The sequence below is a fragment of the Danio aesculapii genome, chromosome 24, assembly GCF_903798145.1.
Source record: "Danio aesculapii chromosome 24, fDanAes4.1, whole genome shotgun sequence".
NCBI classification, from domain to species: domain Eukaryota; kingdom Metazoa; phylum Chordata; class Actinopteri; order Cypriniformes; family Danionidae; genus Danio; species Danio aesculapii.
Genome location: NC_079458.1, coordinates 17,070,239 through 17,088,258, shown reverse-complemented (window position 1 = coordinate 17,088,258; position 18,020 = coordinate 17,070,239). Strand labels below are relative to the sequence as shown.

The 18,020-nt window shown below is 35.3% G+C and overlaps 2 protein-coding genes across 15 annotated transcripts in view; one reads left to right on the top strand and one right to left on the bottom strand.

Moving 5' to 3' along the window:
• The first annotated feature begins 649 nt into the window (after window positions 1–649).
• On the top strand, window positions 650–8,779 carry mtfr1 (mitochondrial fission regulator 1). 2 transcript variants are annotated; one of them, XM_056451050.1, is made up of 8 exons: window positions 650–737; window positions 1,159–1,257; window positions 1,335–1,436; window positions 2,309–2,427; window positions 2,516–2,742; window positions 6,470–6,725; window positions 6,809–6,983; window positions 7,054–8,779. In XM_056451050.1, the coding sequence occupies exons 2-8, from the start codon at window positions 1,222–1,224 to the stop codon at window positions 7,099–7,101; spliced, it is 963 nt and encodes a 320-aa protein (XP_056307025.1). In that variant the 5' UTR covers window positions 650–737; window positions 1,159–1,221; the 3' UTR covers window positions 7,102–8,779. The 2 variants fall into 2 exon arrangements, with proteins under 2 accessions (XP_056307025.1, XP_056307026.1); XM_056451051.1 differs by lacking the exon at window positions 650–737 and adding an exon at window positions 1,930–1,967 and having other exon boundaries at window positions 1,167–1,257; window positions 2,328–2,427.
• Window positions 8,780–8,835: 56 nt separating this feature from the next.
• pde7a (phosphodiesterase 7A) overlaps window positions 8,836–18,020 on the bottom strand; it is a 65,186-nt gene continuing 56,001 nt past the window's right edge. For all 13 annotated transcript variants that reach the window (XM_056451041.1, XM_056451043.1, XM_056451045.1 and 10 more), the window contains 8 exons: window positions 17,630–17,725; window positions 16,995–17,095; window positions 16,778–16,909; window positions 16,599–16,690; window positions 14,571–14,715; window positions 13,760–13,856; window positions 13,597–13,677; window positions 8,836–10,542 (listed from right to left, as the gene is read on the bottom strand). In XM_056451041.1, the coding sequence (XP_056307016.1) occupies window positions 10,319–10,542; window positions 13,597–13,677; window positions 13,760–13,856; window positions 14,571–14,715; window positions 16,599–16,690; window positions 16,778–16,909; window positions 16,995–17,095; window positions 17,630–17,725 (968 nt within the window). In that variant the 3' untranslated portion in view covers window positions 8,836–10,318. The remainder of the gene's footprint in view (window positions 10,543–13,596; window positions 13,678–13,759; window positions 13,857–14,570; window positions 14,716–16,598; window positions 16,691–16,777; window positions 16,910–16,994; window positions 17,096–17,629; window positions 17,726–18,020) is intronic.

The window sequence follows — 18,020 nt, the reverse complement described above, 5'->3', positions numbered from 1 at the left end:
TAAACTCTGGAATATCCTTCCTGGTAATGTCCGAGGCTCAGGCACAATCTCTCAGTTCAAAACTAGATAAGTTAGAGGGGTGTTTGGGGTGGTTTCGCCCAGGGTGCCATCTAAACTAGAATCACCACTATACAGTATGTGTGTTTATTGGACTTTAGTAAAACTCATTTGCTTTATAAAATATTACAAAACGAAACAAATTCAAATAGACAAAACATAAAGATGACAACGCAGGTGTTTTCTCTTTAAACTGAAGACAAATAGTTTTAAAGTTCCCAGTTATTGAACGAAATGATGCTGACATCTGGACAAACGGGAAAAACAGATAAACGGATAAACCCCTTATATACAACAACAAACGATATAGCATCAAATCAATAAAGTACATGTGTGATACTTTTTAAAATATATACATATAATCTTTTATAAAAATATTTTAAGTCAAGCACAAGCATACCAACGCATGCCTCGTGTATGTGAGTCATAACTATGCTCTGATTGGCCAGCTGAATTGCCTATCCATCACTCTTAACCAGTGGTTTACTCGGTAATTCTAGGGCCCACCCATTTATGGAATGCCTCAGATTTCATAGGCCAATTCCAAAAATCCCGCCCCTTTTCCAAGCGACTGCTCCCGCACTGTGGGAAGAACACACGGGACACCGCTGGTCTGGATAGCTTTAGCATAGCACAGCTAGGACTCTACTAGAAAACTCTGTTACGCTACAGTTTACACGGTAAGACCTCGATTTGTCCTATTAGATATATTGTAACCAACCAAAAGCGCGATATTGCCACATTGAAACAATGGCGTCAAGGTTTTAACCTTTGTAAATTAAGTTTTGTGTAAAGTTTCAAGATCGCTGTTTGTGTTCTGACATTAATGTGTTTCAAGTTAGAAACAACTAGAAAAATGTGTAGTACCTCAGTGTTTTCTGGCAGATTTCAGTGTCAACAATATCACTTTAAACAATGGATGTTTGTCAAAGTTTTGGGAACTGGGAATGGAGACGTGCGAAATGTGAGAGTGACTAATAATAATCATAAGATTTTATGTTGAAAAGCACTGTTCGGTATAGCATTAGTTTAAAATGAATCGTGAAATTAAAAAAAAAAAAGATTATCAAGATTGGGTTCTGATACTGTTTTTTTTTTTAGGTTTTGATCTGAAGATGATCATTTATGAGCCAGATCTATGACTGAAGATACTTCAATGTCAAGATGATTGGAAATCATAGACGGATAGAAATGGACCTGGTAAATTCATATACATGCTTATTTCATAATATTCAATCCTTTGACGAAAAGAATGATCATATTTGTGTCACTCTTAGGCTGTAGGATCATCATCAAAGCATTATGGGTCATCCAGAAGTATTGTCAGAAGAATTGCCACAAATCTTCCCCTGGCCCCTTGTCCTCGTGTACATTTTCAGGTAATAGAAGCGAAATTATTTTATTATTTAAATATAAACTGATTAAAACAGGCTAATAAACCATTTTTGTCCTCTAAACACTCATATGTTTTATTGTGTTAGCCTTTAGTCTGTTCATTTTATTCTATTCATATCAATTTTATTTGTATCTAAAAACTTTTAAACACCTTCCATCTTTCACAGGATAGTTCACCCAAAACCAAAATATTGTTCAAAGTGGCATCACACAATTTAGTTCTTGAAGTGTTCGGTGCCTTCCTACCTTTCATTAACTTTCATTTCCAGTTCCACATATCCTCATTTCTGTCCTCTTCTGTTATGATTACATTAGTGTGCTGACCATAAACACTCATGAATCACGGGATGGGAATCAGCTCGTATCTAATCCAACCTTTTCCTTCAGTCTAACCTTTAAAATTAAAGTATGATGACTTTAAACCCAACTTGAAACTTTTATTGCTGTCTGTTTTCTCTTCTCTGTTCTTCCTTCCAGCTGTCCTGTATGTCAGGAATGCAGCATGTCTGCTTTAGGTCAGTCCTTCGGTTCATTCTTAAAAAATGTAGGCCAAAAGCACTATAAATAAACAATAAATAAAGCTTGCCACTAATAATGTACAATTTATAAAGAGCTGATTGACATTGTAATGTTCTAAATGTTCAAGTCATTAAACATTGGGTGAACATTTAAACTGGTTTTCCTGGTGATATTTATGTTACAGTGGCTGTGAAAACATTTGCTGCTTGCTCTGTTGTTGTAGTTCTTGAAATGCTTCCAGTGTTTGTGTGTCTGTTTGTCTTTAGACTTGTAAAGCGCCCTAAAGTCAGGTGTTGTAATTATTAACTTTCCTTCAAACTGTCTTCGGGTCACGTAGCTTCATCCGTTTGCTTCAGGAGCGAGTTTCCTCAACAGCCCAAATGGGCCAAACGTGGCCACGCTCGCTGACGTTGCCTGGATCGACAGAGAAGAGAGCGATGGTCCTAGGAGAATCAGGTGAAAAAACATTTAAAGTTCTAAAACATGAATGTGGATGTGAAGTTCGTATCATGTTTGTGTATGTTTGTATCTGTATGTTTTACAGATGTGAGGCAGATTCAGGGTTGGTTTTTCGCACTCAGGAGCGGCGGCCCCTGAGACGTCAGCGGTCATTACCCAGCATTCACCAGGTTGAACCCGCGAAACAGAGCCAGACTGTTATCAATGATGAAGCTATTCAGAAGATCAGCGTTCTGGAGACGGAGCTGGCCAAACTAAGAGCGCAAATCGCACAGATTGTCCAGGCACAGGAGCAAAGCGCTCAGTCCCCAGGTTAGCTGCTGTTACTTTACTATTGTTAATAAACTATTACAGCATTGATACTTTTTTATTTCTAGTTTTAGTGCTTTAGAAATTATTTTGATAATGATTTTCCAAAATTAACCGTTGTACCTTTTGCTTTGTATTTATGACATGTTAACGCTTAAAGAGCCACAATTATGCATTAAAAAAGGTCATATTTTGGTTTTGGGGGTATCCAACAACAGGCTGATATGCATGCAAGGTCAAAAAACACTTTTAATGTCTTATAACAGGGGTCACCAATCTCGTTCCTGGAGGTCCGGTGCCCTGCAGGGTTTAGCTCTAACTTGCCTCAACACACCTGCCTGGGTGTTTCAAGAATACCTAGTAAGACCTTGATTAGCTTGTTCAGGTGTGTTTGATTAGGGCTGGAGCTAAAATCTGCAAGACACCGGACCTCCAGGAACATGTTTGGTTATCCGTGTCTAATAATATGCATTTTTTTTAACCTAATTATCCCAACGACTTCCGTAGGATTTGTTCAGTGATTCATTTGTTCCCAAACCCCTCTTTAGCGCAATGCTAATCTGTGCTGATTGGTTCGATGACCCAGTCTGATGTGATTGGTCGACTGCGTTCAGCATAAAGCTGCGGTCACACTGGGCTTTGTATGTGCGAAATTCTGTCGTGCGGCGCTGCGAAAAGGGGCGGGATTAAACAAGATGATTACACATTTAAAAAAGCTAGCGATTGCTTCATGTTTTAAATATCTGTCCAGAGAGGTCCTGTTTTGATCCTCAATTGGTCTCACGCAGTCAAGTGATGCGATTTCTTAGGTCAGAGTCCACCAAGCTTGAACTTTGCACCGCAGCGAACTGCGAAACTTAACGCATGACCCTGCGTTTCCGGTCTGACGCATTCGCTTGCGCATGAATGGAAGTCTATGGGAGGAAAAGCCTAGTGTGACCGCAGCCTAAGACAGAGAGAAATGCCCAGATGGCTTATAAACAAGTAGTCGGAGTGCAAATGCAGCAATGCAGTTTACCACCAGCATATTGCTCTATTGTTAACCATAAGTAAAAACAGTGACACACATTCAGTATTAATCCACACACTGGCAAAAGCTGAACTGTTTTGAAACTTGACGACCGCACGTATGTAGGAACAGCTGACGGTGGCCATAGCAACGATAAACGGCAGTGAATTGCGAGCTCACAAATGCGTTTAAATCCGTAAACAAAGCGGCACACGGCGCGTTTTCAAAGTGATTTTAGACATGATATGAGAATATAATAGTTTACCAGATACACTACAAGCAGTTACAAGTAACAAAACACAATTAAATACATAATTTGCAAGCTAGAGAAAACAAGGAGGCAACCATTTTAATCATACTTATGTTAATTAAACTTGTAAAATGGAGGAAGAAACTGATCCATGAACTGTGTACTGTAAAGTTCCTGTCAAGCTATGACAGAGTCCCATACATCAATAGTCTTTTCTGATGCTTCCTTTAACAAACGGCTGATGAATCTCCCATTGTAAGCGTGTAGATTGCTGAAGCAGTCATCAGAAAAATTACGGGAATACAGCACATGGCTGGGGCTATAATGCTGAGATATTTTTGCCTTATCTTTGGGTAGGGAAAATAACACTAACTTTCCCTCACACTTCAGAGCACAGCATCTCGCTACATGATTCAGCCGGGATCTGCTGCAGTGTCTGCATTAATATAGCTGCAACAAATGGGCGGGGCTTGAGTTCCGTATCGACGTCACGCTGGCTCGGCTAAAGACTCGTTACAGCAGCGATTCATCCGAACCACTATGAGTTGACTCTTATAGATAAATTAATGGTTTTAACATGGTGGACTTTCAGATATAAGCATTAGCTGGATTTTTTTCACATAGCATAGAAGGTCATTATCAAAAACCCATCATAGGGGCTCTTTAAGGACAACACACACTATTGAACATAGACACATTGACATCACCTATATGCTATATAACTGCAGGTTAACTATATATATATATATATATATATATAACATAAACTGATAAAAGCTAGTAGTTAACTTTATTAGTTACTAAACTAGTAACTAAAACTAATTATGGTAACTAATAACTCTAACCTTTTCCGAATTTGACTGTGTGCTTAACAACGCAATAGCGTGCACCTTTTGTAAAGCTGCTTTGAAACAGTCATTGTGAAAAGCGCTATACAAATAAACTTGAAGTGAAAAAAAAAACACTTTTGAATGTTTCAGACCACATTTTGTGATGTTTCACAAATGTTGTCAGGCTTGACAAGGTGGCACCCACTTCCAAATCATCATTTCTAAACCACATGCAATTGTGTTACATTCTGAAAATGTCAGCTAGTTTAAACAGTTGCAGGTTTTAAGCTAAGAATTTTCAAGCTTACATCTCACAATTCAAAGGAAAGTAGAAATGCAGGTGAAAATGTGGGTTAATATCCAACTCTTGACTATTTTGCATGTAATTCTGTCTTTTTCCCTCTCAATTACAAGTTTATCTGTTTATCTGTTTAATCATGTTTATCTCACAGTTCAATCCTAATAGATAGCAAATGTGAGTTTGTATCATGCAGTTCTGAGGAAAAAAGGTCAGATTAAGTGCGTTGCTGCGTCCCAATTCTCATTCTATCCGTCTTAAATAGTATTTGAAAATATAATTAGCATGTCCCAAATCGTAGTATTTTGAAAAGAGTATGCCAAAGGTTCCCGGATGGTTTACTATTTCCGGTAAAAATTTTAAGTGTAGAACTGTAAACTCTAATCGCTGATATTGCCCAAAGTGTAAATAAACTACAAACATGTAGTATGACTGTTAATTAATATCTAGCCCACTGGAAAATATTTTAATCGCATTTTCTGTTACATTTCATCTGCAACAACAATACTGAACTTCTATAAAGACGTGTTTAGACATTAACATCTGAATGCAGAATTATCCAAACACCTGAGGAGATTTCTCTGCATGAAAGACTCATGAATAGCAGATTATCCTGCTGCTGCTTCTCACGTAAGGTAGAAATTAAATACGACAGAAATCTGGATGATGTGTGGATGACTGACAGAGCTCATAACTAAGCAACACAATGATCTGTTAATGAGGAAGTAGTGTGTCCTAAAGCTTGCATACTCTTCTCTTACACACTCAAAAGTATATATTTTTCCTTCACAAAAAAAGTATACTTTTAGGGTGCAGTATAAGTATGCGAATTGGGATGCAGCACATGTGTAAATGTCAATTGCAATTATGTGGAGAAAACAAGTTAATATTTACAAGTTAATATCTTTTTCTAATCTTTTTTTTAGTGGCAGAAATGGGATTTCATTGAATAATGTTGTGCAAGTATAAATTCCATGATTATGAATTAAGAGATTCATAAATAATTAAGGAATTTGCATGATGAAACTCAGGAAAAATCTTAATTTTAATGGAGCTGACTATTTTTTATTTTATTTTACATGACTATTAAACGAGCACAAACTATTCTATAGCGCCTTACTCGTTTTCATTCACTCCAACTATCAGTGAACTAACTGTGGAGACGGTTTCACCTTTAGGTATGCACAATGTGTGCTTGTCTATTAAAAAAAACTGGTCTCAAAATTATATTTAATTTCTAAATACAGTTGTAAAAATGAGCATATAGCATTCTGCAAATATTTATTTTGCCACTTTAGCAGTAAAAACTACTAATATCAATTTTGTAATTGTTTCGGCTCCAGCACCAGGTGGTCCTCCTGTACCTCCACCAATGGCTCCAGTTCCTCCTCCACCACCACCACCACCACCTCCTCCTCCTCCGTGTCCCACTCCCAGCATGCAGAGAAGCTATTCCGCTATTGACCTCATCCGAGAGCGCCGTGGAAAAAAGGCTGAGCAGAACACAGTATTGGACTCGGCCACTAAAAAGCCAGAGCTTCCCAACATGCTCGATGTGCTGAAAGACATGGGCAAAGTCAAGCTGCGCTCAGTTAAGAGGCGAGTGTGTTTCTGTGGATTATAAAAACAAAGCTTCTCTTAACACTTACCAAATAAGTGTTCATTTATCCTTTCCCTCACAGCCATCAAGAGGATGGAAATGTGAAAGCCAAACCTGTTGAACCCACAGATGCAGCGGCAATGATCGCAGAAGCCCTGAAACGCAAGTTCGCTCACCGCTTTCGAAATGACAGCGAATGTGACGGCGCTTTTACCTTCACTGCTTCTGAGAATAAACCCCATGTGGAAACACCGCTGGTAGGTGAAGTCACTTTTAAAAATATATCTGATGTATATTCTCTTATTGCAGTATAATTATCTTTTGCAGTTTGGACAGCACATGCTGAAATCGACTGGAAGGAGGAAAATGCATTAGGACGGAGTTACTCATCTAAATGGGTAAAAACCTGACGACTTCATTTTGAAACACCAGCTAACCTTTTCTGTTAGCTCTCAAAATATTGTTTTTGAATATGCCAAACGCTACGCTGTCGATCTGGTTTCTCAATTGAACATCGTTGTATTTTTGCACTTTAAATAGTTCAACTCTACCAGTACATTTCGTACCACAGCCAGTTCCACCATTAATGCCAGTTCCAGAATTGTTGGGTTTTATAATATTATGTTTGTGGTTTTAGTTGGATTTAAGCTCAAAAGTGCAGATAGTTGACCCTTCTTTCTGAAGGGATGAAGCACCAGTATATGGATTGTTGTTTTTCGGTTTTTAAATCAGTCATTTTGTGTATTTCAACACTTGTTTGTACGATTCATAGCTGCTGGAAAATCACTTTATTTTATCATGAGCATTTTTTTATAATGTTGTGAACATGAATAGTGCATAGACTGTGCTGTAGGTAGTATTTGCTCACTAATGTTGAGAGCTAATTTAAAAAGCTTTTTTTAGGTTGTAATTTATTATTTGGGGACATTTCTATTATGTGGTTTTAACCAGTTTAGCAAATCACTTGAATAATGGAGTTTTGTTTCATTTGAAATACTAACATATTTAAGGCTGCTATAGTCTGTTGCTTTTTAAAGGGATAGTTCTCCCAAAGTTGAAAATTTGCTGTTAATTCATTCAGTCTCAGGCCATACAAGTTGTAGAAAAATTGGTTTCTTCAGTAAAAAAACATAAATAAGATTTTTAGCTGAAACTGTGGTAGCAAGTCAGTGGCTGCCAGCACTTTGAGAGTCAAAAAACAGGTACAGTGAAAACAGAACTGTGGTTCCTCATTCATTTATGTCTGATGAGACCGTATTAAATGATGGATCCTGCAAGCCCTGTGATTTCAGCTAATAATCATTTTTATTGTTCTACTGAAGAAAATTTGTCATGAGGGTGTGTTAAAAGCAGTTTCTTTTTGTTGTTGTTTTGTGAACTTTCTCTCTGTTGAGTATGGTATGACAGTGTTTGTACCTTTTAAAGGTTTGTTCTTTTGCACATTGTGCAGCAGAAGCATTATATTGCAATATAGGATTTCTCATTTCAACAGTGTATACTGGAACTAATGGCCAGCACGTAGAAGCATTACCTCAGAACAAAAGGTACACTACCTGTCAAAAGTTTGGGGTCAGTTTTTTTTCCATGTTTTTTTTTTTTAAGAAAATTATTCGGTTTCTCAACGTGGCATTTATTAAATGTAAAATATTTGTTAAAATTAAGTAACTGCTTATTGTATGTAGTTTCAAATGAAATCATAACTTCAGTCATTGTTGCTTTTATTACTAATAATTAAGAGTGATTTCTGAAGGAATGTGTGACTCTGAAGCTGAAAATCTATCTTTTAAATAATAATGTATTAAATTTTAAACAACTTTCAAACAGTTATTGTGTAGTACAATAATATTTCACAATTTGTACTCTATTTTTGATTAAATAAATGCAGCTTTAGTGAGCAGGAGCTCATTTAAAAACATGTAAAAATCCTACTGATCCCAAATTTTAACCGGTAGTGTATATTTTTGTTTTAAATTCTGATCAGAATGGCCTGATTTCATCCCACTACAGAACTGTTGAATGGATTTTGAATGTCTTGAATAAACCAACTTGTGTAATGAGGTTTGTGTGTTCCATTTGGACCACAGAACAGCATGAGCTCATGCCATCCAGTAGAGAAACATTTTGTGAAGTTTTATTCATCAAAAATGCAACTGCAACAGGTATGTATCAAAAAGGTTATACGGCAAAGCCTTTACAAAATGGCTTGACACATAGGTCGTCTCCCCAAAATGGCTGTTACAACAAACTGTAAACAGTTTTTTTTTTCTTCTTAAATCAACAGTCTTACAGCACTTACAACAAAAATACAAATCACCTAAAATAAAGCACCTCTTCTCTTTTCCGAACATCAAGAGAAGCACAAAAAAAACCTCTCCAATTCTGTACAGAATCCAAAACGATACACAAAAATGGAATGTTCAATGTTAAAAATCAACTCATTAAACCAAATCTCCTCCATACTAAAACAAAAAAACCCCAAAACACTCCACGACAAAAAGGCAAAGGGTCAGACAGTGCACTAAATGGACAATGTGATGAGTTTTAAAATGAAAACGACAGCTGGTTTGGTCACTTAGCTTTGTGCATAGTTTTAAGGCATTGTGTTGCAGTCTTCCGAAGAGACGAGAGTGGCTTCGACACATTCCGAGATCTTTCTTTACAAAATACAGAAGAGAAAGACAGAGAAAAGAGAGTGTGGGCTACCTACAAAAGGCACCTTTACTTCCACGTTTCTCCAAAGAAGCAGGTTGGTGAAACCCTGAGCAAAATCCACGGAGGGTCTTGTTGAGCTACACGAAATTCCTTCTTCCATGCTCCAAAGGGTTCGTCATCTCTGCCACCTTACACTGCGCGACGTTCCTTCAAAAACGGGGAGGGGGTCTGAAATACAAGAAAGGGATGCAATGTAGAACAAATGGCGGGTTTGCAGTCCAACAAAGATTTCGTTGATCATCAGCAGTAGGCTTCCAAACAAAAATGTACAAGTGGTTCTTCACATCTGTGCTTCGAAGGCAATAAATCACAGAACTAACATGATTCGTATAGAAAAAAACGACGTGTGTAAACAGTCTTCAGAGGCAGCAAAAGGACTGGGCTCTTCACATTTTGTACACAAGGAGGAAGATTGATTTGCAGAAGCACTAGCGCACACAAACGCACTCGCTCGCAATGCATTCACACATCGTCTCTTTTTTTTGTTGATGCGGTTGTCTTATAAATACTCAAGGTGACTTTCAGAGCAATTCAATGTTTCGAAATGGCACTTTAAAGCCACAGGAGGGGTGGGATTCATCCAACCCCATTTTCCCTTACAGTCTTTATTCAAAGCATCGTTGAATTAGTAACGCCCAAAAATAAGGTTAAATAAATACATCACAATCATTAAAAGAAAGAAGAAAACAAACGAAAAACTTGCAGCAGTAGCCAAATGAGGTATCTATGTATTGCTGTATGTCGAAGGAGAAATGAGAGAGTTTAAAATGAAATAAATTAAATCAAATGAAGAGAAGAGGAGAATGATCAGTGGTTGTTTTTTTGGGGATGGGTGGCGCTGTTTGTGTGTGTGTGTGTTTGGCTGAGGGCAGTGGAGGTGTCATGACTCTGGGCTTCCCTGAGTTAAGGCTCTGGAACTGGGCTCTTCTGAGGCTCGAGCCGGATCTGATTCTCCGTCCTCTGAGCTGCCCGACGCTTCGGGCTCCATGGTGCTCCAGCTGGCCTTGTTCAGGCCCAAGTGGCCGAGCATCGTCTGAGAGAGCCGCGTGTCTGAAAAACGAGCCCACTCGGCGAACAGAGGCTCCACTACGTACGTCATGAAACCTGGTGGGAGAGAGAGAATCTTAAATGATTAACGGCAATATTTATAAATATACGCACACACATGATGACAACTAATTAAGAAACAGTTAAAGGTGAAATTAATTATTAGCCATCCTATAAATATTTATTCTTTTTAAAAATATTTTCCAAGTGCTGTTTGACAGAGCAAGGACGTTTTCAGTTTATTATTTAATATTTTTCTTCTGAAGAAAGTCTCATTTCTTTCAGTTAGGCTTTAGGGGTTTAAAAAAGCATTTTAAAGGGTCACGAAACACCAAAACACATTTTTTGAGATGTTGACAGTCATATATGTGGTGCCACTCAGCTAAAAACACTATTAGAACACACATATTTCACTAGATGAAAATGGGTTGTTTTTGCGTTATTTCGAGCCAATTTGTTCTTCGTTCTTCTTCGAAAAGAAAATGTAGAAGCTGCATCACGGTGATGAGATAGTTGTCGACTTGATGTCTGTACCGGTGGGTACGTGACGTCTTTGAGCTTTCATCATTAATTCAAGAGAGAAGACTTGGTTCGAACTGATCAGCGCGCTCTATTGTAAATGGTGTGCAAATTCATTAATATGCATGATAGCTTTGAGTGACGCCAAGTTGTGTTGCCAACTGTATTTAAAACAAGTGGAAGACGAAGAATTGTTCGGAGACATGGGTCGGCAGTGTTGCGTTTATAAATGTGCCGCAACTAAAGTTTTGTTTTCAGTTCCTCGCTATGAGAGCACAGCTGGACTCGTGTGTGGATTATCCGGATTTGCCGCTCATCTCCTTTTAAATAAGACGCGGTTTCAGTTCGCGTTGATTGTCCTGTCTCTACAGATTTGGTAAGTGTGTGATCAGTGTTCTTTGTTTATGGTTATTCAGAGGCAAAGTTGAAAGATCGGCTGTAAATGCTGCACTCCGAATGTAAACATGTAAAAACCTAAATCAAACTTACCATTGTGTAGGACATCTGCCGCATTTTGTGACAGGATAGTCTATACACAGATGGCTTTCTGATGCTACCTACCAAGTGCATCTAAGTTACCGAGAAATGCGTAGGTTTTCTTTTCTCCCACAAGGCGTGCAGTATCAAACATTCCATTAAAACTACACTCTTCCAGCAGTTCCTCGCATCCAATATCTTGTTTGTCATGAGGGGCATGATTGAAATGTACCTCAATGAAAGTGAAAGTGTCAAACTGCAGTTAAATTCGATAAATTAAGAATTTGGCAAATAATTTGATTACTGATGTCCATGTAAACGTTGTCACTGTCTTTTCTCCCCTGCGTCTGTGTGTTGTTTTGCCTCTGTGAAAATCAGCAGGTGCTCGAACTGAAACTTTTCATGCAATCCCTTCACTCTTTCGCCACTTGACACTCCCACCTAAATAAATTGGACTCACCCACTTTCCTGACTTTTTTTAAACTAGAGATGTGAAAACACAGTGCTGGCCCTTTAAGGTCAATAAGTTTTTTTTTCCTACTGGCTACAGAACAAACCTCTGATATCCAATGACTTCACTAATTTTACCTAACTTGCCTAGTAACCCTTTAACCCATTTAAAATGGCAATTAAACTAAATATTAGTATCTTGCAAAATAACCAGAAAAATCTTTTATTACGTCATATATTCATTCTTTTTTTTGGGGCTTAGTCACTTTAATCAGGGGTCGCCACAACTGAATGAACCACCAACTTATCCAGCATATGTTTTACGCAGCGGATAGGGGTGTAACAAATCACGGTTGATTCGTACAAAATCACAACCCACGGTTAGGAACACACTTGACCCTTACATTTTATTTTTACTTTCCTAATTTGCAACAAATCACAGAGAAATCGCATCTCGCATCATTCAAATCACATGCATGAAAGCATTTAGGCCGTCCTGTACAACATAATGATGATGGAAGAAGTTGTGGTGGGTTATTCACGATGTGGTGGGTTTCTTAGGTTATTAAAGGTGTTTTCTGTCACTACTTGTTTAGCCTGCATTAATGAATTCAATGTAAGCTGCACGATTAATCATTAAAAGATCGGGATCTCAAAAACCACGCAACAAGTTATAAATGATGGTGATTTGCATATATTTATTAATCTTTCGTATTACTGGATTCAAATCTGAAAACGTAAAAATCAATGAAGAGATTCAGTCTTTAGTTTACAAACAGTCAAATAACAGAGAAGTACTGTGAGAACTGTTAACAGTTTAGATAAAACCACTAATGATTATGGTAAAGATTAAAATCAACGTCATATGTGTTTAACTTGACGCTCAAAAATGAAAGTTGTATGCAGCAATTACATTACTTAATTATTAGGTGACGACAACCAGCCATCAAAAATATGCCACTAATTAATTCTTCAAAAATGATCATCCAGCAACGAAACATGAAGTTTTAATAGTGAATAACTGAATCATTTATTGAAAATAAAACTAAAAATAAATATGGGTTGTACAAATTATAATGTTAGATTTCTACATTTAGCGTTATCAGCAATAGTAGTAACAGTGAATTTTTCACAGAACTGAATATTTTAATATTTATTTAAATTCAGCTGATTATTTCTTCATTTTATTTTTCATAAAATCATAGGTTGTAAGTTCTATTTGTTAAAACCAAAAGTGTCTTGCAGAGCTGTTTTTGTAATAAACCGAAAGCGAATGACGTTTGTCTTCTCCCTTTTTATCTGATCCGAAAAATACTCTGATCTGTGACAAAAAAAAACAATGTGATCCGAACCGGGAGATTTGTGATCTGTTACACCACTAGCAGTGGATGCCCTTCCAGCCGAAACCCAGCACTGGGAAACACCCATACACTCTTGCATTGTTCTGTTATTATGACAAAGATAAAAGTTAGTTATATTAGTTATTATAAATTAGGTAAGAGTTATGAAACATTATTTATGCAATATTTTAAGCTGAAAAGTCACACACTCTAGGGACATCAGAGACTTATTTTACATCTTGTGGCAAAATAGGCCCCCTGTAATGGAGGAAAGCAAGAGAAAAGCAAATATCTAATGGACACTTATAAACAAGGATGTTCTTACCAATTTGAACACTGGCTATGGTGTTGGCTTCACTATCACACAGTGGACTGATTTCAAGTTTATGCTTCTTCTCAATGTCACCTAAATGAGAAAATGAAAGCATTCTGATCAACAGGACAAATAAAATAACATAAAATAAGCATCATACGCTGATCTGGAGTACCTTGATGGAAGAACTCCTCTGTGACTTTCTCACTCCACTGTTTGCTGAGCTCCCACGGCCGACACGGGTTACAGATATCAGCACACTTTAGCGCCATCTAGAAACAGCAATAACACACATGTGGTTGTTTTAGACTGCTCACTTCAATTACGAGTGCATTATCACAGCCCTGATCCACTTAAAGGGGTAGTACACCCAAAAATGTCAATTTCATCATTTTGTCACCCTCAAATGGTTCTAAACGTTTAGGAATGTCTTTCTTCTGTTGAACACACAACAAGAAATTTTGAAGAATGTTAGGAAAAAGCCTTGACATCCAGAGTAGGAACAAATAAAATACAATGGAAATAAATGGCAGTTTTTTACCAACATTCTTCAAAATATTGGTGTTCAACAGAACAAATGAAATCAAACTAGTTTGGAATAAGTGGAGGATGAGCTATTGATGACAGATTTTTCACTTTTGAGTGAACTATACCTTTAAAAACAGGACCTTTATGCATATAAACTGAACAGAGTGAAGAAAAAAAAATTAAGCTGAATTTAATGATATAAAAAAATAATACATTAAATATTACTGTAATAAAGGTGCTTGTTTTGACTGCTAGCTTTATTTAAAAAAAAAGCAGCCTGATTAACTTAAAAACAACTTCATGCATAATTAACTTAATATTAAGCAATATAAAAATTTGAATGACAAGCTAAATTTAGTCATTTTACTTATTAAAAAGCCACATTGTAAATAAAAGTTATAGTAGCACATAAATTGTTATTCTTATTTCCTAATTCATATTGAGTTCCAGATTTGCACCTGCAGAACGAAGTGTCGATGAGAAGCGTTTCCTAAGTTCAGGTCGTTCTCGTCCAGATGTGTCCTGAAGCGGGACAGGTACTCATTCTGTCGGCTGATATCTGTGGCCAGAATCAGGGATCCCAGCTGCCTCTCAATACTCAAACTGTCAGAGACAAAGATTCAAGCCAGCCAATCGTAGCGGAGGTCATTTACATACACAAGCCTTAAAGAAATAGTCGGGAGCCTTAACTAACATTAACTAGAGCACTTTGTAAAAATTCTAATACTTTTACAGTATAATAATAATGATAATAATAATAATTTTGACTAATAATAGTAATAAGTATTATTATTCTTTTTTTAAATTATTATCCTTAATAATACTACTAATAATAATAATATAATTATAATTATACTATTACACTATTAAGAATTATTATTAATATTGATAATACTAATATTAATAACACTAATAGTAATAATACTATTCATTGTTACATTATTATTATTATTAATACTACTTCTACTATATAAGAATATACTGCTAATAAGAATAACAACAATACTACTAGTAATAACTATTGTTGTTACTACTACTAATAATAATAATACTAAATAGTCTAATAATACAATCAATTTTACTACTACTACTGCCACTACTACTAATAATAATAATAATAATAGTAATATCTATTGTTATTGTTATTAAAATTATTCTTAATATGTCTACTACTACTACTACTAATTCTACTAAGTAGAATACTATTTATTGTTACTACTGATAATAATACTACTACTAATGATAATAATAATAATAATAATAACATTATGTAGTAGATTATTTTTATATTATATTATTATTACTATAGATACTACTAATACTTATAACACTAATAGTAATAATACTATTTGTTATTAAATTATTTTAATTCTTATTACTACCACTATTATATAAGAATATATGGCTAATAAGAATAACAATACTACTAGTAATAATAACTATTGTTGTTGTTACTACTACTAATAATAAAAATATTAAATAGAATATTTATTATTACTATCGATAATACTACTACTACTACTACTACTACTAATAATAATAATAATATTAATATGTATTATTATTGTTATTAAGATTATTCTTAATATGACTACTACTAATAATAATAATAATACTAAGTAGAATAATATTTATTATTATTACTATTGATACTACTACTACTAATAATAATAATATTGAGTAGAATATTTATTATTATTACTATTGACTATATTTTTACTATATTATTACTATTTACTATATGACTACTTCTAATATTAAAAACACTATTAGTAATAATACTATTTATTGTTATATTATTATTATTGATACTACTACAACATAAGAATATACTGCTACTAAGAATACTACTAGTAATAATAACTATTACTAATCATTATTAATACGAATAATAGTAATGTGTATTATTGTTATTAAAATTATTCTTAATTCTTCTACTAATAATATTTTAAGTAGAATAATGTTTAATATTACTATAGATAATACAACTACAACTAATAATAATTAGAACATTTATTATTATTACTATCAATACTAATAACACTAATAGTAATAATACTGTTTATTGTTATGTTACTATTATTTCTACTTAATAATATACTGCTAATAAGAATAATACTTTTAGTAATAATAACTACTGATTTTACTACTACTACTACTAACAATAATTATTATAATAATTATTATTGTTAAAAGTACCTTGAATAAATGATAAATGATGCATTTTTTTTACACTTGAAAAATTTTTTTGTCTTTTAAGAAGCAGAAAAATCTCATTTTTAGAAAATTTTTATTTTAAAATAAGTTTAATAAATATAATAAAGTATAATTAAACATTTTAAAATATTGCTTAAAGTTTCGTCCGTAATTTTTCTCTTATTTTTAAACAATTTTGACAGTCAACCTTTTTTTATATTATTATAAAAAAATAACTTATATGTGCCATAAGGGGAGTTAAACAAAAATAAAAAGCACCAGAGGCTGACCTGTCCTCAGCAGGAAGATGAGAAAAGAGTTCGGTCTCTCTGAGCAAACCCACTGCTGACCTCCAGTGATGATTCTCCAGAACTGAGGTATTCTACAAACACACACAAAACATCACACTCATCCACACCATCCCACATACAAACACACTCCTTCACCAACGTTCCCCTAAATCTCTTACCCGGTACAAAGCTGCAAGGTAATGGTTGGTTTTGATGAGGAAAGGCTGGTTGACTCCAGGATGGTCCAGGTCGTGTGTGGCCGCCGCCAGCAGCCCTAATAGGATGTCGAATGAAGTGAGGGACTGGGCGAGCTTTGGAGAAACACAAAAAGAGAGAGAGAGGGTGCAAAAGAGCTCGTTGTAAGGTAATTATGTGTCATTCCAGCTGTAATCACACCTTGGGTTCTCTCAGGTAACAGTGCATGGCCTGGGTGACATCAGCAGCATGAACTGCATTATGGTAAGGGTTCTGATTGTGGTAGTCTTCTTGAACCAGAACTAAAAAACAAATAAAAATAAAGTACAGCATTTATTCTAAAATGTAATTAGCAGTACTTTTTTTGACATTACAGCAAACTTCTGCTGTTTAAAATACAGATTTCTTTCTAACAACAGAAACAGGACTGATATGATTATTGAAAAATCTGAGAAATACATATCCATAGTATTAAATATCCATAGAATACATATCCATAGTATTAAATATCCATAGAATACATATCCATAGCATTAAATATCCATAGAATACATATCCATAGTATTAAATAGCCATAGAATACATATCCATAGTATTTCCATTTTGCAAAAAGACAAAAAAAGCATCTATAGATTTATATATACACATTTATTTAGTGTTAATGAAGTTATATTATTTCCAACTTGGAAACAATTAATAACTAATACATGAATAACAAAAACGCAAACCTTTGCAATGATTATAAAATAGATTGGATTTACATTCTGCTTCCAAATAGTAGATAAATTTGGATAAACAATACAACAACGATAATTGTATTAATGAAAACCACTTGCCTAAAAATCTCCGCACTTTAACCATGTCTAACTGGAAGAGCTCGATGAGGCCGTACTGGCTCAGCAAATGAAATGTCAAGAAGACGAGACTGTTTCCTTAAAAAAAAACAATCATCAACACAAAAGAAATGAGAACTTTGAGCAAATAGATGCTCAAACCTTCACCCTGCACATGCAGGACTCCACCAGCAGGTGGCAGCATTGACCGCAACTGCATGTAGACTATTTAACAGTAGAAGAACCAAACACAAACACACATAAGTTGCATCCCAAATGACACAATATTCTCTTATACACTCAACCATGTACCATACACACACATAGACTTGTTCCTATACACAAGTGGGGACTCAAACAATGATATTCCTACTGTACATTCTATCCCCCTACA